Source organism: Phoxinus phoxinus (assembly GCF_949152265.1).
Source record: "Phoxinus phoxinus genome assembly, chromosome: 11".
In the NCBI taxonomy this organism is placed as follows: domain Eukaryota; kingdom Metazoa; phylum Chordata; class Actinopteri; order Cypriniformes; family Leuciscidae; genus Phoxinus; species Phoxinus phoxinus.
This window is the reverse complement of record NC_136886.1, coordinates 1,537,032-1,562,817: the sequence shown is the minus strand read 5'-3', so window position 1 is coordinate 1,562,817 and position 25,786 is coordinate 1,537,032. Positions and strand designations below refer to the sequence as shown.

The 25,786-nt window shown below is 38.3% G+C and overlaps 1 protein-coding gene across 2 annotated transcripts in view; it reads left to right on the top strand.

Annotated features, from left to right (window-relative positions):
- Nucleotides 1-1,021: 1,021 nt before the first annotated feature.
- igsf8 (immunoglobulin superfamily, member 8) overlaps nt 1,022-25,786 on the top strand; it is a 28,367-nt gene continuing 3,602 nt past the window's right edge. Inside the window, exons 1-6 of one of the 2 annotated variants that reach the window (XM_079628721.1) lie at nt 1,022-1,188; nt 14,362-14,742; nt 15,519-15,971; nt 20,760-20,839; nt 22,167-22,497; nt 23,602-24,027. In XM_079628721.1, coding sequence (XP_079484847.1) covers nt 1,110-1,188; nt 14,362-14,742; nt 15,519-15,971; nt 20,760-20,839; nt 22,167-22,497; nt 23,602-24,027 — 1,750 coding nt within the window. In that variant the 5' untranslated portion in view covers nt 1,022-1,109. Of the gene's footprint in view, nt 1,189-8,322; nt 8,791-14,361; nt 14,743-15,518; nt 15,972-20,759; nt 20,840-22,166; nt 22,498-23,601; nt 24,028-25,786 lie in introns of those variants that run through there. The other variant, XM_079628722.1, reaches the window with a different exon arrangement.

Below are 25,786 nucleotides of genomic sequence, written 5' to 3'. Positions count from 1 at the left end.
GCATGCATGTAGCTAAATGAGAAAAATTCATAAGTTAACCTTTCCGACAGCCTAAAAATCAATATGGGTCAAAATGATCAGAACACCAAGTTTGGGTTTTGAAAACCCGGAAACAGCGGTATTCAAATCGCGCCATTTTACCGCTTCATCGCGTCAAAACAACAGAGCGGTTCACCGTCACAACACAAGCGATCAGAGCCGTTTATAGTAATGATCTTTTGGAGCTATATCTATAATATTTTTATCTAGAGGAAAAATGTGAATAGCCATAGATGACGCGGTTATTTTAGGAACAATAAAACACAGACACCATAAGGCCTAGCTAGCTTACTTTTGCTAAAACGCTGCAGAAAACGAGAATGCAAAATACAATTATTTTATAGATTACAGATGACTCCAACCGTAACTAAACCAGGTTTGTGACAAGTTATTTGTTTTTTTTTTCCCCTCCACATTATGAATCAGCATATTATGAACATTTCATAATAAACAATGTCATAATTTGGAAAGTTGGATGGCAAGGGTGTATGTTTTCACCCATGATGATAGTTTTGATTATTAGATTATGTACTTTGTTTGTTTTTAGTTGTTTACTACTTTCTTTGAGCAAAATATAAAATGGTTCATATTTTTCTTAAGAGGTAAACCCTGTATGTTTTCTCGGTCCCAAAGCCTTTATGTGCCATACATGATGTCTAAATGTAATAAGAAGAAGAATAATAGCCTTTTAAAACATCTGATCATACTTCTTTTATATCCAGTTTACTTTTCTTGGTAAATATTGGTAAAAACCACTGCTTTGCTTTCGGTGCCCAAGATTCACATCTTAATGATTTATATTTTGAGTGTTCAGGATATTTTTTCTTTTACGGCTTTCCCAATGGAAATGTACAACTGTTCCAAAAAAAGTATTGTCCGGATCTCTGTTGGGAAGGAAATATAGAGACGGGAGCTCTTGGAAGTTTAATTGAATACCCCTCTCTAAAGTATGAGCAATGAATGACTTAGCAAACAGCACTAACTAAACAGAACGAAAGATTTTGTTTGCACGCATTTGCAGAAGAATTGATTAAAGCGGTGAGTGACAATGGCCTTTACACTAATCTACAATGGCCTTTATTTCCCGTCAGACGCCCTCGGGAGCGGGAGAGGCAGATTTCCACAGGAAAGGGTCACAGGTGTGCGCAGGTGAGCACTTCATTGTTTTAGTTCTGGTGAGGGGTGTGTGTGTGTGTGTGTGTGTGTGTGTGTGTGAGTGACGATGCCTCGGGCTTTGCTGCAAAACAAATGATGAAGGGGAAGAAGAGAGAAAACCTGGTAACCTAAAACAAGAATCCCAGGTCAGGGAGGGTCAGATGGAAAACTGATTAAGAAAAAGGAAAGAGAGTATTCAGTTTGGCAACACAAATGAAGATTGATCATCATTAGCTCATTTAAATTAACTGTGTTGGCAACGGGCTGGTGAATAGAAGCACTTATCTGGGTCTTTCATGGCTGTCTTTACGGGCTCCAGTCTGTAACTGAGCTCGCTGCTGCCCTGAAACGTATCAAACGCACCACTAAATGGACCAATTCTGTTTATAGGAACTGTGGGCAGGCTGTGGCAGACTCCATGCCCCTGTAAAAAGATAATATGTTCCCTATTAAATGTCCCCTGGATGACAAATTGCTTCCAGAAAAAAAGAAAGAAATGGAAGTTAGGGAAATGAGCTGTGACATTTCAAAATAGACATCCACTCTTAATTCCTTAAGTTTATAATTCTGTTTTATACTTCCTTGTTGTTTTACACTCATCTATGTCCTCTGTTATTCACTTAATGAACATTTGACTTTTTTCTTTTATATTCTTATGGTGAATGCACTGTAAAAAACACTTTGACACCTTGACAACACATTTCTTGTTCATTTAACTTACCTTGAGAGTGGAGTTAAAGGATAATTCCGGTATTTAACACCTTGAGTCTATATTGTAGTTTGTTTTGGATGAACAAGAGTGGTGGACAACATTTTTTTGACAATGGTTCCTCTCTCGAGTTTTTGACTATAAAAGAATTGGCCATGGACCCATTTAACATTGGAGTCAATGGCCATGTCCGAAAATGTCATTAAAACAGCCAATAATGTTCGTTTACAAAACTGTTAAACTCACCGAGTGGTTAGTGATGTTCGTTGATGATTATAAACAATATATCGTCGCAATATATGATTCCAATCCGTTTATTTTGCTACAGTGGAACTATTTTTTCAGACACTTCACAACCGTGTAACTTCCGCTCAATATTTGAATCTGAAGCGTTAGCACACTCCCGACCACTTCCGTTAGCGCATTTATATTAACGAGCACTCAGTCCTTCAACAGAATTCAATGGGATTTTACAAAATGACGAATAAAACACGACAGAAACTGTATTTCGCAACACTTTTTGTTTCTGGAACATCAACTAACATCACTAATCACTCGGTGAGTTGCACAGTTTTGAAAACTAATGTTAAAGGTTGTTTTAATGACATTTTCGGACATGCCCATTGACTCCAATGTTAAATGGGTCCATGGCCAATTCTTATATAGTCAAAAACTCGAGAGAGGAACCTTTAAAATGATTTAAGTAATGTATTTATATTTGACTTGAGTATACTTAGTAACTTTAGTTGTCAATGAGTGAAATCGTGTCCAATGTTAAAATCATTGTTATTTAAAGGTGAACTATGCAGGTTTTTTACCTTAACTGAACAGCTTCGGAGTCATTGGAATGGTTATATTACTTTTTTCAGGTTGAATGGTGGTCGTCTCGCCCCCCTAATCGCCTGTGAGCGGAAAAAACACCCTTGCAACTTTGGGCCGCCGGCCGCCGCGTCAGGAAGTATCGCGTGATATCAGGTCTCGCGATGTAACGAATTGCTTTACGGCAAAAAAATCTGCGAAAATTCTGTCATTATTGCGCTCCCTCACGCTGTTCGAACCCGAATGAAGAAGACGTTGTAAAGAATGTCCCGTCTGCTTTGATGTAGTTGATCTACTAGCCTCTGGTATCTGAGAGTCGCCAACAAGTTTTTCGACAGTGTTGTCAAATATCTACTCCGAAGCTGTAGGGGGAGCTCTATAGAGAAACCTGTGAGCAAAAAGCGATACAAATTCAGCGAAGAAATTCCCGAAACTGCATAGCCCTGCTTTAAACGTTATGAGTCAAACTTAAGCACATTGTATGGAAGCTTGTTTCCGCCACAGAAAAATAGGTATTTGCTTTTTATCCCACAATTTTGACTTTTTTTCTCACAATTGCAAGTTTACATCTCGCAATTCCGACTTTTTATCTCAGAATTGCACGATATAAAGTAGCAATTGTGTGCTATAACGTCTTTTTTTCTCGCAATTCTGACTTTATATCATGCAATTCTAAGATAAAAAGTCGGAATTGGGAGATGTAAACCCGCAATTGTGAGAAAAAAAAAGTCGGAATTGCGTTTTTTTTTCTTGCAATTGGGAGTTTATATCACGAAATTCTGCCTTTCTAACACACAATTGCGACTTTATATCACGCAATTCTGCCTTTCTAACACACAATTGCGACTTTATATCACGCAATTCTGCCTTTCTAACACACAGTTGCGACTTTATATCACGCAATTCTGAGATAAAAAGTTGCAATTATCTTTATTTTAACATTGAAATATTACGTTTTAAATAATAAAAAAATGTTTTGCCTTGTGTTGACTTAATGATTGAGACATTCCCATTTAATTAATTTCCACTGCAAACAATAAGCAATCTGCTATCAGACAGAGAAACATGAACTGAAAATTAAGAAATGAGTTTAAATTATATATAAATATAAAATCTTGAACATGTTCTGATCTAAACAGACACTGACTGTTTGTGAAGACGAAGCTATATAAAAAAAAACATAGTTAATTTGGTTGTTTGTTGCTATATTGGTATGATATTTTTACAATTGCACAAGCAATCTTTGCATTTTCTGAAAGCGCATTAGAAGAAAACTGCATAAACAAATGTTCAGAGAAATTAAAATTTGATAGGAAAATAGCTTTAGAGAGAGCCTCAAAGTGGGCGAGAGAGAGAGAGAGAAATGGAAGGATGTTAAAGTGAGTGATTTGGGTTGGCAGGGTTCTGGTGGAGGAGTGTGGTGGTTCTGAAGTCCTCCAGAAAGAGGCGCCAGTGTGTCCGGCAGGGGCCCTGACCATGAGGCCACAACGCCCCCCTAAACTCACCCGCTGGCACCGCATGCTTCTTTAATATCCAGCAGAAATTGAAATATCTTTGTGGGTTAACACACAAACTCACTCACACACACACACACACAAGTGTGCGCCCTCATGCATATAACCTGATACACACATGCACACACTCAGACGCAACTGTTTGGCATCATGCACGCTGTTGCGCGCACACACAAGCATGCAGACTTTACATGCATTCACGCGCGTTCACCACCAAAAATAAATATATAAACTGAAATCATCTCATTCTCTCATTTAAAGCCAAGAGTGGTTAGAGAGACATTTTAACATGATGTTACAGCACGTAATGGGAGGATGAAAAATGCTCAACGCTGCACAAAGCAGTTTGGCTTCTAATAGCAAGACTGACTTTAAACAACTGCAACGCTTGACCTAGCATGTGCTGCGCTACGCTGGTCGGAAGCCTTCCTCGTTGTGTTTATTTGAGTGTCGGTACTGCAAAAATATACTTTGCTTGTGAGGAGGCCATCTTCATTCAGTCAGTCTGTTAAACGGTTCTAGTTCAACTATCAAAACATGAGGCGTAACGCATCACAGGGATGAAACACTGCGAACCTATTTGTAGTCTTGTATTTTATACGGTAAGTTTAAATTATGCAAACATTTACAAAAAAGTGCCAAAAGTATAATAAAAACAAAACCAAGGTTTTCAACCATGCATCCATACATTGACCCCTGGAGGTCAGAGGTACATAAAACGGAGAACTTTTTAACGTTCAGTTTTATAACGTGTGTAAATATAAAACAGTATTCAGTGTCATAATGGCAAAATAAAACTAGAATCATTAATAAAAAAAATGTTTTTACTCAAAATAAAAATAAACTGAAATAAAATGAATTATTAAAACACAGAAACTCATTTTATCATCATTTCTCATTTTTGTTTAATTTAACTTAAATAACTAAAACTTAAAATAATAAATAACTTAACTTTTAACTAAAATAATTATTACTAATCCTGAAACAAAACATTCATAAAACTACTCTATATAGACGTATATATATATATATATATATATATATATAAAAAAACTAAACACAGCAAATTACTTGTGCTGTCAAAACGATTAATCGCGATTAATCGCATCTAAACATAAAAGTTTGTAAAGATATGTAGGCTACACACACACACATATATATATATATACACACACACACACACACACACACACACATATACACATATATATTATGTTAGATGCGATTAATAGCGATTAATCGATTTGACAGCACTACAAAATACAATTTATTTTTATTTATTTGGATATGACATGCATATTGATGAACGTACAATATAAGTTGACGTAAATACGCCGGATTTAGCACAATGCTAATTTCCATCCGTAGTGGATGTAATATTATAGAACATTTTAACTAAACTTAATATGAAAATATACAAAATTTTATATCAACGATAAATATTTAAATTCCACCCAGTCTAAAATGATGTTTTGTTTCCTCTTTAAGAAGATGTTGTCTCCTGCATGTCATGTGTGTTGTTGAGGGACGTGCTGAAATTAACACGAGGCTCGTCCTGCAGTTAGTGTGAGCCCATAATGACGCTGATCATTACAGATGAGAATTCCCTTAAACAGCCTGGGTTTGGATCCGGAATGATCCACTCCATCTCGAGAGCCACCAACCGCCACTGCCGCCAAAAATAACACGGCAGCGCCACTCCAGCCCGCGCCTCACCACAGAAGGGCCCGCCACAAGAGCCGGGATCAAAACACACACAAAAAAGGAAACACAGCATATTGGGGGAAGGAAAAAATTGTTCATATAACTTTACTCGACTTCTTATAAGATACACAGAATCTGCTGATGATTTTGGCTCCTGGTGAAGCCACAAAATCGAATCTACAGACGGGGCCAAGGCTGCAGAGAACGTGTGTGTACGTGTGTGTGCGTGTGTGTGTGTGCGTGTGTGCATGTGTGTGTGTGTGTGTGTGTGTGTGTGTGTGTGTGTGTGTGTGTGTGTGTGTGTGTGTGTGTGTGTGTGTGTGTGTGTTTTGAGCTCAATGGAGATTTGATGAAATAAATTGCCTGCAGTGGTGGTTTCATAGTAAAGTCATTCAGCAATGGCAATTACATTAATAATTCAGACGGCAGTGAACAGCTCATCAAATGCTCAGATTAAAGCTTGATAAATGAGATGGTATGGCACTGTTAGTGAAGGAATCGTTTATACAGGAGCTCAATGCAAAGACATTTTATCATTCTAGTAGCTAATGCACTCATGCAGGATTAAACACATTATGCTTACACTTTATTTCGATACTCCACTTTACGTCCACTAACTCCCGTTAGACTAGTATTAGTAGACTGTTAGGTTATTGTTAGTAGAATAGGTTGACATGTACTTGCAAAGTTACTTATAATTAGTGTTAGTAGAATATCTACTATGTCGAAATCAAGTGTTACCCACATTATAACTTCAAATGGGATTCAGTAGGCTTACAAACTGATTGTAAAGAATTATGTTTAATTATTTAAGTATTTATATTTGAGCACCACATTGTAGTAAGATTAAATAATGGCCAACAATAAATGGTTTAGCAGTCATTTTCTATGAAGGCAGATCATGACGAAACACAATGCTGCCCCACTGAGGAGACATGAGAGCTGCACATGAACAGAGAGACACAAACTTTACTTTAAAACATATATATCTCAAATAAACAATACAAAATAGATTGTACTTTTTCTGAGGAAAATCTGCAGCCTCGTGCTAAAATAACGCTATGCAAGTGCGTTGTTGTGATTGGCTAAGATGTTGCTATATTCTTGCTGAAGCGGTTTTAGCGCGTTTCTAAACGGTGTTTGGAGGGTTCTGATTGGTTTATTAGCGTTGCTGTGCGGTTGTTGGGGTGTTCTGATTGGTTTTTGAACGTTGCTGTCCGGTTGTTGGGGTTTTCTGATTGGTTTTTAGCGTTGCTATGAGGTTACTAAGATGTTGTAGTCGCTCAGTGACTGGTTGTTTACGTTTATTAGTCAAAAAAAGTTTCTACAGTGGTTATGATCGTTTATATACTGTCTATGGTTATGATCGATCCATTTTTTAATATAGGTGAATGGTTTTTTTACCACCTTTTTTTTATCTACCGCAACATAGATATACATAATAAAGCCTTTATTATGTATATCTATGTACCGCAAGGTAAAAGTTAAAAAGGATACTTAGTTAGTTAAGCTTCACACATTACGATTGGTTTAGAAATAACTTTACATCAATCAACTAAATATAAAAACCACTGATTTAATAACATGGGACATATGTTTTGTAATCTGTACAAAGCTGAGGTTGATTTTTTGTCCTTTAATGAGCAAATAATTGTTTCTCCACTAGGTGGAGCCATAGATATGTATTTGGTAACCAGTTGGGTTTATATCAAAAGTGGCAGAAAAAATTAATGTAAAATTCTATATTTCAGTTAAATATAAATTATATAATTTTGATTCATTTTAGGATCAAATTATATTGGTAAAGATAAATATCTCTTTCGTTGTTAGTAATGGATTTTTGTTTTGTTTCAAAATTGTTTAACATTAACATCTTAATTGTGATGTAAATGCATTTATTATGCCACTTCTGAGCAGCATTAATCAGTCTGTGTAAATATACCTTATTGCCACTTTAGAAGCGCTTTTGTACCACCTTGCCATTAGTTTCATTATTTAGTAATAAAATTATTGTATTGATTTGAATGTGTTTCAAATGAGGATTTGTCTTTATGAGGTTTCCAGCACCTTCTGGAGGAATACAGGAGTCAGCAAAGCTTTATAATATTGTCTAAGCATATATTATAAAAGAAGTACAGTATAGGTACAGAAAAAATACATATAAGGTTAAGTAAATACAAATATCAAGGATGCGAGGTTGAATAAAAATAAGAAACGATGTAAATAAATAAGTAGATAAACAAACAAATACATGGGAATTAATATTATATAATATTAAGTATGTTGTCGTTATAATTTTCGCGCCATGGGAGGGATTGGCCTACATTTAAACATTGATTTAACCACAGCTATTAATCTCTTCGCTTTGACCTCCTATTGGCTGTGTTCCTCCGCGCTGAGACACGTGACTGGACAGTGAGTAGACCGTTGAGCGTCTCTGACCGTCTGTCTGCCTCCGCGTGACGTGATGCACTACTTTCAGTCAACCGCCTAATTTATTAAATCGTTTGGACGATGCGATTGCGAGGGAAAAAACTCAAAGAGTGATGTTCAAAAAGGAATAACAGCGAAACGTTTGCGCAGTTGCAGTGATGGCGCTCTATGGGATATAATCCGCAGTTTAAAGCTCGTGCTTGTGGTGGTCAGGTCGCGCTTGTTTGATGGCGTGCGTGTTTATCTAGTCAGTGATTGAATGAATATCGATGTAGCTCTGGCCCGAAGACATCACACGCTTACAAACATGTGTGTGTAGTAGTGTCAGACAGAGTAAATAGCTGTGAACACGACTGTATTGTGGAGATCAGGGCAGGATGGCACCGCGGTGGATCACGTTCATCGCTTTACTGTGGGGTGAGTCCAACCTGCTCATGTTTAATGTCCATCTGCTCCATATCAATCTTCCAATAACGATTAAATCATTATGGAAATTGCATCTTAACGCGCATTTTTGACATTGACCATGGGGAATATTCATGGACTAATATTAATGTTCCACGTAAATAATTTAGTACATGAATCTGGTATTTCAGTGTAACATACAATGCTTGGTATTCCGTGAAGTACTTTAGAGTAGCGTGCAAATACCGCGGTATAAGAATATGGTAATCATTCAGAACTATATTGAATGTTTTTTGGTTATGTTTCATAATTTGTAATAGCCTATATGTGATACACATACAGAAGTGTATAATATGGTACTACCATGTTTTTTTTTGTTTATATTTACTTTGTTTATACATGTAATAAATTGGCAGATGCTTTTATCCAACATGCATTGCATTCAAGGTATATATTTTGATCAGTTCATGCATTTCCTGGGAATCAAACCCACAACCTTACATACATTTTTCAGCGTATGTAAATTATACACTTGTGTTATGGTCGTTCATGATCATATATTAATGTACATTGGTATTTCCATCTGGTACATTGCTTTTTGTGTTGTTCAGGCTGATCAGTGTGCAGTTAAATTTCAATACAGATATTTGAAAGACTTTGTACCGATTGGCCCTGAATTGTCACAGGAGATTAATACAATGTTTTATACAGTTCTGTGATCTCTTCATTTCCACTGAGCACAGCACCATGATAATGACATCATCATAATGTACGTATAAGCTGTGCAGGATTTCCACTGGCCTGCTGCTCCGGTTGCGCTTTAATTACGTGTCTGATCCGCTTAAAGCTTCTGTTCTTTGGTCATCGTTGGAGGGTGTGTGTGTGTGTGTGTGTGTGTGTGTGTGGTCACTTCCCATGAGTCACCGAAACTAGACTCGACTGTCCCGCCAGAAGAGCCAAAAAAAACCTTACAGAAATTACTAAAGTAAAAAAAAAACACACAAAAAAAAACACAGTTATTGTCATAATATTAAACCAGAAACATGTCTTTAAAATAAGTGTTTCTGAAGCTTGCTAAATTAAAGTGCTCTTTCCTTCAAATAGTGTACAAGTACAATAGTAACTAATACTATTTATAATACTATTATAATGCCATAGTACTAGTAGTTGTAGTAACGTGACATGTCAAGCGCTGCGTCCTGCAGAGACTAATACTATAGAATTTTGGTATTTAAAGGGGGGGTACAATGGTGTTTCATGTATTCAGAGTTGTTTACAGTGTTAAAGAGATGGATTCTCATGCTAATAATGGCCAAAGTTTGAAAAGTTATTTTGAACGAATAACAGAGAATTTCTGTGCTGAAAATCATACTTCCGGGTTGCAACACGTTTCGGCTGGTTTTTTTCTATCGTAGATCTAATGACGTAGACCAGAGTGGAACTCCTTATATGAGCATTGCTCTCGGAAAAGCGCGTTCACGCACACGTCGACCAGAGGAGAGAAAGACCGCGCTCATCGACGCGCTACTACCGGAAATCATCATCAGCAGCGCTAAATAGGAATGGTTGATGTCAAGAATGTCTCCAAAAAAGTGTGTTTTGGGATGTGAGGGAAAGTTTACCTTGTTCAGCTTCCCAAAGAACCCAGTGTTACTGGAACAGTGGATGCAGTTTATATTTCCGGGACAGCAAAGGAGTGTGGCAAGTGCGGTTTTGTGTTCTGGTCATTTCAGTGACGAATGTTTTATTAACAAGGCCGAGGTCGTCGCTGGATTTGCAAACCAAATACTATATATATATATAGTAATATGGCCTACCGCACCACGATCGATAATAAGCAAACCTTCCCGGGCGCTCCCGCTTGTCTCTATAGCTCCGCCCACGCCCAGAATCAAGGACCTCGGCTTTTTCCGGTTAGAATCGGAAAGCTGTATTTTTATTTTATAAATATGATGAAACTAAAGACTTTTTGGAGATATGAAGGACGCACTATTACTCTATAGGTACTCAAGATTAACATGAGATTGACTGAAACTAAGTATTTTACCCCCCCTTTAAGTAAAGTTTATATTTTTGTGTGGGGAAACCTGTCAACACCTGTCTTGTTTTTTCAGGTTGTGGTTAAACAGTACAGGTATGACATCATACTTGTGTCAACAATCAACACTGAACCGCATTATAGTTTATGTGATCTAGTTTGCATATCTGAGTGAGTCACACGCGGTGAGCTGATAAACTGTGGCAATAGTTTTGCATTGGATTTTGGGCTGCATAACGATTAATCGCAACTAATCGTTTGCAGAATAAAAGTTTTTTTTTACATCATATATGTGTGTGTACTGTGTAAAATAATTATGTATTTATAATACTCACACATGCATGTATATTTAAAAAATATTTACATGTTTATATACATTTTTATATTTAAATATAATTTATATTATATATAATTATAAATACTTAATATATACTTTTTTTTCTTAAAATTATACATGCATGTTTGTGTATTTATATATACATAATTATTATACACTGTACACATATATATGATGTAAACAAAAACTTTCATTCTGCAAACGATTAGTTGCGATGAAACGATTAGTTGCGATGAATCGCCCTAATTGGATTCAGAAGTTTACCTTTTGCTTACCTGCATGTCAAATCCAAAATCACATCTAAAACTTCCTTTTTATTTTATTAGTTAAAAGAAATGATTTCAAATTATTTTTGTCTTTAAAAAAAAGATTAGCGAGGAAATGAGTGAAGAAATGCTTTAGATGTAATGTAACCGTGTAAAGCTTGACATGAAATAATAGTTCGAAAAATCTAAAACAAAAAAATATATTTTTAAAGCAAAAATATGCAATTTGCTGCATATGCTGATATTTACAGTATGTGGACAAAAAGATGCTTGTAATATAAATCAATGAGATCTTTATAACTTGCATGAAAATCATATAAATATTAATATCTGCCAATAATGTCTTAGTAAGATAATGCTTAGTTTATGATCAAAGCTCTGTAGTTTTGGAACATATAGGCCTAGCTAATGCAATACAATGATGATTGAGAGATGAACAATTCAACCTTTCTAAAAAGCCTGATATTTGATACTCATGATCTTTCTAAGTAATTACATGGATAATCAAAAATAATCTCTTCAGTCCAATTAAAATATTAATAATATCAAGTTATTCTTATGTTTACTTCAAAATCAGTAAAGATTTCAGATCCAAAAGACACGTTAAGCACGAGCTGAAAGTGGATGTTTATACAATTAAACTAAAAGACTTTTACTCTCTAAAACAGTCTAAACTGTCAATCAAACACAGAAGGACTTAGGAGATTGACAGGTTTATCAGATCATGTTGATCATTTAGAGGCCTTAGACATTCCTGCATCAAAAGCCGAGACAGGAGGCTCAATAAGGTTACGAGTTCAGTCTGGTTTAGTTCCTTTAGGTGTGTAAATAACCTCACGTCTGCATAGGAAAATTACTCAAAAGATGAGTTCAGTCGTGACATCAGAGGTTGTAAAAATGGGCGTAGTCTGGCAGAATGAGATTACTGTTCGTTATGTAGACCCGTTTATCCAGAGACGCATTACAACACACACATGGAGGGCGTGGGAACTAAACAGAGCGGGCATGAATACACAATACTAACGCCTGGGTCTGAATGTGTGCCGAGACCACGCTAGCTGATTGTTAATGAGATGCAAAGTAAATCAGTGAATATATCTGTACCAGTAGCATTTATTTTAATCATCCCGAATCAGCCAGCATGTGTTTGACATCACTGTTATTTTATTATTATTCAAATACTATTGTTGTAGTTTTAGTAAAACTTTATTTTGATGCCCCACCAACAGATATTCTACTGACTATTACTTTGCTTTACATACTAGAGATCGACCGATAATTTAAGTATTTTCCCATAATCATTCTGATTATTTAAAAAAGACACGAAGGAAGTGAAATTGCAGAAATTTCTTTTGCACCGGGGGAACCTTTTCATAGTTCCTAGAACTATTGTCGTCGTGTTCGCACCGCAGGAACTAGGAACAATTTTAGTTCTAGGAACTAAATTTACTCCTACTTCAGAGTCGGGTCTAAACCAGCGCTCTAAGGTGACGTTAGTGTACGCAGATTGGCCGAACCGCGAAACACCAGAACGCGCCATTTAAAAAAAAGGCTGTAAACACACAGATTATAGCCTATATATTTAAAACTAAACTAAGTTTACGAACATGTAAAACAGTGATGGATAAGCCTCTTAATAGGGCTGTAAACGATTAATCGCGATTAATCGCATCCAAAATAAAAGTTTGTTTACTTAATATATGTGTGTGTACTGTGTATAATTATTTTATATAAATACATTATAATGTATACATTTAAGAAAAATGTGTTATTTATAGCCTATATAAAATATTTAATTGCGAATAATCGTTTACAGCCCGTCTTAATCTTTAATCGATTAATCGTTTTAATCTTTACTTCGAGGAGAAAATCCAACGCCACTTTGAGGGGATCAAGAGAAACATGATTATGTATTTCTTAGGGATGGCGAAAACTAAAAAAATTCTTGACCGACCACCGAGCCTCATTAGCCGGTTGAAACCGGTTAACCGATTAGTTTAAAATATGCTACGCTATTTGAAATAACAGCCATTTCGAGCCGCGCCTGCAATTTCACAACTCTGTCGCATCTCTCCGCCGCTCTGCCTCCCGCTCACACACACACACACGGCGCCGGCGCCGCCCTTCCACTCACGTCACTTTTTTAAAATCCCCAACAGCGTGAAACATGAGTCCCGCAAACGCGGCGCCGAGGAGCTTGAATGTAATCGGCGGACAAATGGCTCCTTAGTTTCGAAATGGTTTGGGTACAAGGTGATCGCGTTGAAAATAAAGGCATTTGTCTAGCGTTAGAAGCTCATTTGAAACATTGCCGCGGCTCATTTCAGAAAATGACAGCTCCGAACCGAAGAGACGCCGCTTTAGTTTGAGGTAGTGCTAACAATAATAAAGAAAGATGATGATCATCATCACCTTATCTGTTACCACTGAAATGTATTTGTAATGTATTTTCATATTTAAGCGCTGTATCACACAAGGTTTAGTCCACTGTCTATAATAGACTAATTTAGAGATCACTTTTTTTTTTTTTTACCGACTGCCGAAAACTTTGATCGGTTCACGTTGATACGGTCAACCATCGGTCAAACGGTCATCGGTTAACATCCCTAGTATTTCTGCTCAGCTAGCAACACAGGACATCAACCACACGGCATATGCTAATAACTTCTCATTACGGTCTACTTTTAACGTATAACTTATTAGACAGGACTGTTAGACAGATCGTAATGAACACGGACTCTGGGTCTGGCGTTCTCCGCGCCGTCAAAATAAAAGTCCCAACAACAAGCGCGGCTTACATCACTTCAGAGTTCCTATAACTATTTACTGACCTCATTCGGAAAACTGCTTTGCATATGATCCCGGTGGTTAATATTCAAACTGTGCATGGGCATGGCACACTTATTTACTTCTTGTCTCTGTTTCTTTCGGTTGTGTGTTAGAGTTGCAGTGGTGTGTGTGCCGTGAGGTCACTCTCCCCGCCGGTCCGCTGTACCGGGTCGCCGGTTTCTCGCTGTCTCTGCCCTGCGCGGTTTCGGGGTACGAAGGCCCGCGGACGCAGGAGTTCGAGTGGTACCTGTACCGGGATGACGCTGGGGGGCGGCAGATCGCTGTGGTGTCCACGCGAGACGCCGGGTTTCCGTACGCGCCGTTCCAGGGTCGCGTGCAGGCGGGCGAGGTTCGGGTCGAGAGGGACTCGGGCGATAAAGCCAGACTGATAATCCAGAGGCTTCGTCCAGATGATCAGGGCCGCTACGAGTGTTACACGCCCAGCACTGACACACGCTTCCTGGGGAACTACAGTTCATCTGTGGAAGTCAAAGGTGGGTTGATGTCGATGATGATGATGATGATGATGATGATGAACATTTAAAAAAATCTTGTTTCAAATACATGTGCTAAATTCTTTGAAATATGAAATTGTCTATACACAAAAAATGCTGGGTTGTTTCAACCCAATTTTGGGTCAAATATGGACAAACCCAAACATTGGGTTAAAAATTTAATTTAAAGATTTAACCCAACGACTGGGTTTGTCCATATTTGACCCAAAATTGGGTTTAAACAACCCAGCATTTTTAAGAGTGTAATATAAAATAGGGGTGTAACGATGCCCTCATGTCACGATTCGAGACATATCACGATACTGAACTCCCGATACCATATTTATTGCGATATTCACATATGGTAAAAGGTTAACAGAAAAGATTCTGTTGATTAAAATGCTAAATTTGATATTACATTGTGTGTGTAAATGAATAGTCTTGGACTTGGTGCTGGAAACCCAAAGCACAGGACAATAGAGACTCCAGAATAACAATATTCATGATTCTGAAGCTGAAAATACAGAATTATTTTATTATTATTTTATTTATGAAACTATAAAAATGAGAATATGGTGCAAAAGTTCATTTATTTCAGTAATTCAACTTAAAAGGTGAAACTAATATATGATATAGACTCATTACATGCAAAGTGAGATTTCAAGCCTTTATTTGTTATAATTTTGATGATGGCTTACATCCATTAAAACCTTTACACAATATTGTAATTTTTAATTTGTAATACATATTAAGAACTATGTTTCTTATTTCTGCAGTCATTCCAGATACGCTGCTGATAACACACTCGCGGATTCTGAGCGGCCAGCCTGTAACCGAAGGCACGGAGCTTCAGCTCACATGCGCAGCGTCAGTCCAATCGCATCAGCACACTCACGTTTCCGTCACGTTCGGCGTGCGAAGCAGCGGGGGGGCGGAGTCACAGGGTCACAACCTGAGGGAGATCATCGCCATCGACCGCGAGCTGCGCGTGACTCCGGGCCACAGCGGCGGATACGGGAAGAGATACAGAGATGGAGAGATCGCTGTGGAAAAGCGTAAAGGGGACGGAGCCAGGGATCTGTACGTGATGAAGGTGAACGCTCTCGCCCCGGAGGATTCTGGGTCGTATTTCTGCGAGGCTGTGCAGTGGATCAGAGATCCGGATGGCAAATGGGAACGCATCGCGCAGAGGACCATGGAGCTCGGGAATCTCACCGTTCAACCACTTGGTTAGTAGCAACCTCTCTTATTTACGCCTTTTGTTTATGTAAAACTTCTTAAAGTCCCCCTGGAGTGAATGATTTTATCTCTTAAAACTCATCTTTGATCGCAAAATTACATATTTAAACGTATTTTACTTTTTTTTTTTAAATCTTCATGGGTTAAAATATCTTGAATGTAACTCGACACCCTTGCCTCATTTAGTATACGCGGATCTATGAATATGCAAATGAGCCACTGGTGATCCACTGGTGGACGATCACACGTTAATCTGATTGGTTACAAGGTAGTGTGTGACGTCAGAAACACCAGCGATTTCAAACCGTGTTTTTGAGACTGTCTTTGGTTCACTGCAGTTTTAAGCAGAAAATACTCAGCAATGCTGTCCACTTATGAACTTACACATGCTTTGTCTTAAAGCAGATTAAAAACACCACATAGTAGGGCTGTAACGATACAGCAAACCCACGATTCGGTTCGTATCCCGATTTCTGACCCACGATTCGATACAAACCGCGATTCTTGCGAGGAGGGAGGATTTTAAAAGCCAAATAAATAAATAAATAGCTAAAGCTATAACTCTGTTTTCTTGTAACAAAATACTTTTGAAAAACAAACAGAACTATACTCCATTGTGGAGATGATTCGAACATGTTAAAAATTCTTCTGAGGTAACCGAGGCTTACTGTCTGTGCTGTAAACCCCAAATAATATATTGCCTATTCCGCATGACCCGCATCTCAAGCGCAGGAATAACGCTTGCCACAAAGTGAACGCGCCTATATAGAGAAATGCACACTTCCTACAAATTAGCCTAAGCCGCCATTTCTTTATGTTTTGAATTAACGTTAAATCAAGTAAAAGTATTTCAAGCTTTCTAAGTTTCGATTCATTTATGAGGTGAGCTCCAGTTCACGCGCGCGCCGGTGCCACACACACACACACACACACACACACATACAAGCAAACACCGCGCGCTTTGCTCACTTGCTCTGGTGTTTGCTTGTGTGTGTGTGTGTGCTCGCGCGCGCGCGTGTGGGGGAGAGGTGCGATTTTTGAATAATAATCAAATAATACCCAGCGATCTTCGAATATTATTTTTGCTTGAAATTCCCATACCTAATATGTAAAAGACCCCGTCACAGCCCTAGGATCTATTCTGGACGAGAAAGATAAGTCTGGGAAGGGGTGTGTCGATCGCGATCTGCCTTCTCATACCGCGACACAGGTTCGTGGATCTGAGTGTCGCGATTTCGGTTTAATATCGTAAATCGTTACAGCCCTACCACATAGACACATAAACAACATTAAAAGCTGGATTTTCACCACAGGGGGACTTTAACTTAACTTGCATTTGCAATGCCATGTTTTTGCCTGTAGTTTCTTACCTTAAACGTCCAAAATAAATGGTTTTCTTGTAGGGCTGCGCAATATATCGAAATTATCGAAATATCGCAAATGTATATATCGCGATATGCATATCGCAACAGCTTGCAATAAATGGGGTCATAAACAAAAGACAAAGTTGTGTAGCTTTAATAAGTATCAGGATATATTTAATTCATACAGTGAAAACTAAGCAATGTTTTATTTTTACATTTTATGATTCAGTATCTTTTATTAAATAAAGCTAATGTAGGATAACCTGAAGCCCTGTGCCCGGTTGCATAAAGCACCTTAAGTTTTTCCCTTAAGTATGACACTTAAGGGGCGATTTCCCCTTACCTAAGAGAATAACTTAAGGGTGTTGCATATAATCTCTTAAACGATTCTCTTAGGTAAGGGAAACATTTAAGTGTTTCACGACAGCGATCCTGGATTCACGTTATAAAAGTCTGTTGTTGCCATAGATACGCAAAACACTAACACTAGCGGGAAAGAGCCCCCGCAACCCGGTGAACCACTCTGCTGACAGACGACTTATGAACGTGGAAAACATCTCCCACTATCGTCTGAAAACTCCCAGTTGCAAAAAAACGCAGTGCTATAAGCAGTTGTAACACCGCAGGTAAAGAGTGGTTGCGATCTGTGACACGGTCAAGGTCGCCGTCTAGTTTGTTAGTGATGTCAAATATTGCGCGTCGATCAAAACGGTATTCATGCAACAAAAGGGTTCTCCCTATCCCTAAAAAATCTTCTTGGCACATAATGATCTTCAGCTGGTTCCATAAATTCAGCCATGTCGTCTTATTTTTTGTCCGCGTTACTCTTAAGGTTACGATTTCCAAACCTTAAGTTATACTTAGGGAAATGACCGTTAAGGGGTTTTATGCAACACTTAACGCTTTTTAAGGGATTATTTAAGTGAAAAAACAGCATTTAAGGGAAATTCTAAGTGTTTATGACGTTTCACTTAAAAAAACAGTTAAGTAACACTTAAGGGTATTTTTCTGCAACACCCTTAGGTTTAAGGGAAACATAAGGGCGAACTTAAGGGAAAATTTCACTTAAGGTGCTTTATGCAACCGGGCACTGAGGTTTACACTGATGTTAAATAACACTTCTTATGCTACAGTAAAACACTGATGTTCACTTTCAGAAGTTATAAGTATGTTTTCTTGTCATAAAAAGAATGTGAAACACATGTAGGTTATATCATTTTAAATATATTTTAAAGTTAATTTAAGTTTATTTTACACACTTTAAGCATTATCGTATCGCATATCGAATATCGCATTATTTAATGAGGTATCGCATATTGCATTTTTCTTCAATATCGCACAGCCCTAATTTCTTGGATGTATTTCCTATTGAAACTGAGGAATCTGAGGCTGGTCATATTGAAGAATGGTAAAATCATTGCACTCTTCCTCTTTAAAAGACTTGCCATGTAATGTATGTCAATATAATCAATTTAGTTTTTTGTTAAAGTACAACTAAAGAATTAAAGTTAAAGAATCTTCCATTTAATCACACTGGCTTAATTAAATCTGCCATGCATTGCTTTCATGTTAATGAACCGCTGTTTATATCGATTGAGAGGCGTTTGAAGTTTACCGGGTGTGTGATTGATTGAGACGCTGTCGGATACGGAGCGTCTGCTGGCTTTGGCACGGCCGTCTGCTCTCGCTCATCTTAAAGTGTAAACATCTCATGACTGTACAGCTGCTCTGGATGTTGCTTACTGTAGAAACTTTATCACAGAAAATCTCTTGGGTTTCTCTTCTGTGTTTCGGATGTGTGTCAAACTTTTAGATATGTGCAGTGTAAATGCAGGCGGATTTAATCTCCTATTAAAAAACCCTTGACATCCTTGGAAACTAAATTATGGTGCAGCATTAATGTTTATTAACCTTAGAAATAATAATAATAAGTGTCGGTTAGTAGGACTGGAAATTGACCAAGCGGCAACTTTCCTGTCTCTCTCTTGATTTGAACACAAAAGAGACTTAAACTGTAATTCATCGACTGGCCACTAGAGACAGGCTGCAAAAGGGAGTCAATCCCATACACCCCATGTTAAAATGCCCAACTTAACAGCAGAAAAAAATGTGTTTACAGCCTGGTACAAAAAGTGGTTTTGGTCTATATAGCTAATTTTGCCCTTCAAGACAACTGTCAGGGTGGTTGATTTGTTTATTTTATAACTCAGCCGTTTAAATTATATTAAGCCTTAAATTCTGCATAATTAAGGGCGTGGCCACTTGAGTGACGGGTGGATTGCCGCTGATGTCACTACTAGCCGTTTGTCTGTTAGCGTCACGTCACCTCAGCTAATCTGCTTCTTTGCCCATTTTCATTTATGCGGGAGCAGGGGCGTTGGGAAAGTTGGGACGGTTGTAAGGGCCCACACACTTTTGAGGCCCCCAGAGATCGATTTTATTAATGGAATGGGTGCTATAGGGGGACCAACCTCATATTCTTTCATAGGGCCCAAAATTTCTAGCGGCACCCCAATCGAGTGATGCGCTGCCAAGATGGCGACGGCCGGCTCCGCCCACTTTGGGCTTCAAAAATGCTCTTTAGAAATATACGCGTGACGTCACGGACACTACGTCCATATTTTTTTTACAGTCTATTATTTTACCATATCAATCTCATCAAAGTTGATTTGCTTCGGCAGCAGAAAACAGAGTCTTCTCGACATTAAGAACACAAACCAAACTCTTGCAGTCTCAGATACAACTACAGTGTTTGAGGGCAGGGTTAAGCCGTTCAGCCAATCAAGACCAGAGGCTGGCATTATGCAAATGTGAGAGTGCTGCTGTAATTGTTACTGTGAATTTAACAAATTTGACAAGCTATAATAAATGATCTGGGGGGTATTTTAAAGGTTCTCTAAGCGATCCTGGGTGACGTCACTTCTTGTTGACGTTCGAACTATTGTCAAACAAAACGGAGGCTAGCTAGACCCTCCCTCCTCCTCATCCGCGCACTAACAACCCCACCCCCACGCCCACCCCTTCTTGTCGGTTATTGGCTGGAATAGTTTGTTATGTTTCGTGGTGCTGGTTAGTCCAGTCTGTTTTTGTTGCTGTTTGTGGAGCCTGGGGTGTCTACAGAGACCGCGTTTTTTTAGAGTGTGTTCAGGAGACAGACCGCTAGCGGATAGTGAGGAGGAGATATTTGCTGTATGTGACAAAAAAATGTTTGGCCTAAAAAATGCGTGACATCGCTTAGAGCACCTTTAAGCTGAAATTTTACAGACACATTCTGGGGACACCAAACATATTACATCTTGTGGAAAGGGGCATATGTCACCTTGAGTTAAGAACACACATGTATACGGGCTAGTGTGTGAGTGTTGCTGTTGTGAATTGAATAACCAGCCTGTGTGATTGTGTTTCCTCGTTTAGTGGACACTCTGAGCGTGCGCTCGGTTCCAGACGGTGACGTCTCTCTGCAGCCCGGCGCTCCTCTCAGCCTCACCTGTCAGGTAGGCTTGCTACAATAGTTGGTGCTGATGGTGTTACCAGTGTTCAGAAGCAAATGTAAAGCGAAATGTAAAAATATTTTTGTTGTTGTTGTTTGTTTCATTAAGAATAATAGGCTAATGAACTCATCATTCAAGCAATCCGTCCAGAATTGGCTCTAATTTAAAAGCGAAACTAAAATGCGCACGTCCGCACGGGCATTCATAACGGTGCGTGTCCACTGGTACGGAGCGAGCAGATTCCTACCATAGTTCATTCCTATGATAGGAATTAATTGAAAACACTCGCTCTGCTCCGATGAATGCCCGTGCGGACGTGCGCATTTTAGTTTCGCTTTCGAATTAGCGATTCGGTCTGATTCTCTGGTGAGAATTTTTACATTGTCCTTTTTTTTTCAAAATCGGAATGGTACGAAACTTGGTTAAGGTTTTGACACTTGCCATGTGAACACAAAAGAAAATCATGGACATGATTCGAATCGCTATAAAATAGTCATCACTTCGTGGTCAAAAATGAGCGCATAGGAAATGAATGGGTGACTAATTTCAACTAGTGAAAACATTTAGTACTGCGGCCAAATAAAATCTTACTGAAAGCTTTTTTTTTTTAGATTTGACTTTTTTAAACTTTTAACTTGTTTAGATTTATGGCTTTGATTTTCTCACAGTTTTAGAGTAAAACATGTTTTTGAAAATATATAATTTATATAAAAATGTTAAATTGTATTTTTGCACATTTTTCATAACAATAAACGTAAAATTCTGTCACTTTTTTCACTTTTTAAACCTTTTTTCACTTCAGCAACAATCTGTCAAGTGTCATCTTTGAAAAGAGTTCAAACTGAAGTCTGTTGCTCTAAAGCATTCAAATTCACGATAGTTTAAGTTGGAAATAAAATGTTCAGGTCTATGCTCAAAAAGTGAATAGATGGATAATAAATACAGCGAAAATATAATTTAGTACCATAAAATCCCCTAAAAATACAAAATATGAAATAAAAAAACATTATCAAACTAAAATATAGTACATTCATTTAATTAAAAAAATAAATACAAAATTTCGGCGAGCACCAGTGGGTATTAAGCCCCCGCCGGTGATACCGGTATTACTGGTGTTGTCACACTTAAATTAACCGGTGGGAAAATATCCACAGTCACATCCTTACTGTTGGGTGACCAGTGTGGGCCGTTTCATTATAAATGCCCGTGCGGACGTGAATTTTAGTTTCACTTTCAAATTAGCGATAATAAGCTCCCGCTGGTGATACCGCTATTACCGGTGTTGTCACACTTCGATTAACCGGTGGGAAAATATCTTCTATACTGTCAGGTGACCGGCGTGGGCGCGTGGAACCGCTCGGCGCTGCTGGTGCAGTGGATGCGGCGCGGGCCGACGGGTGGCGTGGAGGTGGAGGTGTCTCGCGTGGGACCAGACGGCGTGGTCACATGGGGCGATGATGTCAGCAGAGCCGGGGGCGGCAGTATGGAGAAGGAGGCCGATGGGAAGTTTTCTCTGCGCCTGTTCTCCGTTCATCCCGCTGACGCCGGACTCTACCGGTGCGCCGTGAGCGTCTATGCCGGGAGACTAACGCCGGGACCGTCGAGTCCCGCAACGATAACGCAGAGATCGGAGTGGGTCACTGTTAGCCTGAAGACTGACGGTGGGTGTTTGTGTGTATGTTGTTTTTGTTTTGTGTGAGTGAGTGAAGTCATAAAACTTTTCCTTTTTCCAAATTTTTTTTCCTTGAATCATTTTGGACTTTTCACTTCTGTAAATCAGAACTCAATTAATTTGCATCATCACTTAGGAATAACTGTTTTAATACTATTCAAATGTTATTGAAATGTATGAAAGCTTGTTCCCGCCACAGAATAAAACATTTTAAAAGATCATTGAGACTTTTTATCTCACAATTGCGAGTTTATATCTTACTATTCCGACTTTATAACACAGTTGTGACTTTATATCACGCAATTCTGAGAGAAAAAGTCAGAAATGTGAGATAAAAAGTTTTTTGTTTTGTTTTGCAGCAACAAGCTTCCATAGAAATGCATATAGAGGAAATTATTATTAAATGTTATTCCTTGTGTTCATTTAGTGAAAATTGGTGTGGGAAAAAATGCCTTGATTATTTGTAACTATACATTTTCTGTATTTTGACTTTAAATATTTCAATATTGATATATACACTATTGTTCAAAAGTTTGAGGTTTTTATTGAAATTAATACTTTTATTCAGAAAGGACACATTAAATTGATCAAAAGTGACAGTAAATACATTTATAATGTTACAAAAGATTCTATTTCAAATCAATGCTGTTCTTTTAAACTTTTTATATTCAAAGAATCCTGAAAAATAAATAAATATGAAACTGTTTTCAACATTGATAATAATCATAAATGTGCCTAAGCATCAGATCATCATATTACACTGATTTCTGAAGGATCATGTGACACTGAAGACTGGAGTAATGATGATAAATTCAGCTTTGATCACAGGAATAAATTACACTTAACAATATATTCACATAGAAAACGGCTATTTTGAATCATAATAATATTTCACAATTTTTACTGTATTTTTGATCAAGTAAATGCAGCCTTGGTGAGCAGATCAATATCAATATCTATTGATTCATAATACTAAACAAATATTTTGTATTTTTTTTAAGCTGACTTATGACCCAGACTTATTTTCATGAGATTCACCGTACGCCGTGCTGAGTTTATCATGCTGTGTTTGTGTGTTCATGCCCCGGTTCAGATGTGCGCGTGTCTGCCAGCGTGGATCTTCCTCGCCGCCCGCTCCTGAGACGTGGCAGTACGATCACGATGCTCTGCAACGTCTCTGTGGAAACTAGCGCTTCTTCACAAGTGGAGGTGCAGTGGCTTCAGAAGCCCGAGGAACCGGCGAGGAAAGACGTCACGTTTTCTGAGGACGCCACAGGACAACTCCTAGCCACCCTGAGCTACGACGGGCTCACGCGCATCTACAGCAACGCTAGCGATCTGAGCGTCGACCGCGTGTCTGCAACGAGCTACAGGCTAAGAATCTTCTCCGCCCGTGAAGAGGATCAGGGACACTATCAGTGTCAGGTCGAGGTTTGGTCGCAGGACCCGCGCGGCGGATGGTATAACACAGGTGCGCGAGCAGAGTCCGAGACCGTACACCTGTACCTGTACGCTCGAGGTGAGTCTGCTCTGTTTCTTTTGATCAAATCTGTTCTGTACAGGAATACCATAGATAGATAATAGATATATAATCGTTTGCAACACTAGATATAATTTTTGTGTGTGCAGGACACTATAGTTCATTTATGTAAGTGAGGAGAGCAAAATAAAGTAAACTGTGACATATTAAACCAAAGATTATTCATACAGTGACTACCAGTAAACATTTGGGACCAAAGATTATGAGCTGGTCATGTTCTGCTGAAGTGTTTTGTCTTTAATGCTCTTTTCACACACACTGAACACAATGAAGCATTGCTTGGTCACTGGTTGAGCTAAACTGGTATTATCTAATTGTGTAGTTAAATTTAACAGCTGACAGATATTCAACATAATTCATGTGTGTGTGTGAGACAGTCTAACAGAAGGACGGACAAAACCTGTCAAATATCAACTGAGTTCATAACTCTTGAGTTATTGTCATATTTTATGACAATTTTCTAAACTATAGCGAATAAACTGTGATAATGTGAGAAATGTTGAAGGTGTCTTAATAAAGGGTTTGGTTTGACTGTATTTATTTAACTGAATCCCAGTCTTTATGATTTCATGCTAAATATGACCCTGGATCTCAAACCCAGTCTGGAGCCGCACGGGTATATCTGTGGCAATAGCAACTATACATTATACGGGTCAAAATTATCCATTTTTCTTTTATGCCAAAAATCATGAGGATATTAAGATCATGTTCCATGAAGATATTTAGTAAATGTCCTACCGTAAATATATAAAACATGTATTTTTGTGAGTGAATGCAGCACAATCGTGAACATAAATGCACAACTTTAATGCTGCGTTCACACCCACGTCTGTGACCTGGTGTCCCGCATCACCCTCGCCCTCACCCACCTAATCTATCATTTATTTTGTTTGGATGATAAATGGAGCCAGCCTCCAAAAGTAGCCTAATTAACCTGTCATGTGATTCTTTTTAAATCACATTTTTTTCTCTTTCACACAACACTGTCCAGACACGAACTATGTTCTTATACACTAAAGTATGTTGGTTGTCTTCATTAGAATAATAATGTTTCATATAATCTAGATTTAGATATGGAATAAATAGCATTCAATACAAAATTAATGTCTCATAAATTTAAATAGTTTTTATGTTTTAGTAAAAACCAGGCATTTAGTCATATTACAAAATAATTTATTGAGGCCGAACTAATAAAATAGTTATTGAGGCGGGCCTGACGTCACTTCACCACGTGACAGCAGCAAGCAGGCTCCTGATTGGTTGACGCGCTAAAAGCCTCATTCGCGCCACAGGACCTCTAGACGTGCGTAAACGCGTCTTTAAATTGACTTAACATTGAAATCACTCGCGTCAGACGCTCTATTCGCGTTTGGTGTGAACGCAGCATAAAGGAGATTTTCTCAATGTTTAGATTTTTTTGCTCCTCAGATTCCAGATTTTCAATAGTTGTGTCTCGACCAAATATTGTCCTATCCTAACAAACCACACATCAATGGAAAGCTTATTTATTCAGATTTCATGTGATATTAAATCTCAATTTTAAAAAATTGACCCATGTGACTGGTTTTGTGGGTCACGTATTATAGTTTTAAATATATCGCGTAACCTTAGAAAACGGTATGAGACTCATCCTGCGGTATTTTGCCGGTTACTCGGCACGGGTAAATCGCAATCTAGGATTCTGTAAAATTGAGTGCTCGACTTTAATCGAGGAGTCGTGACAGCCCTGGTGTGCTTG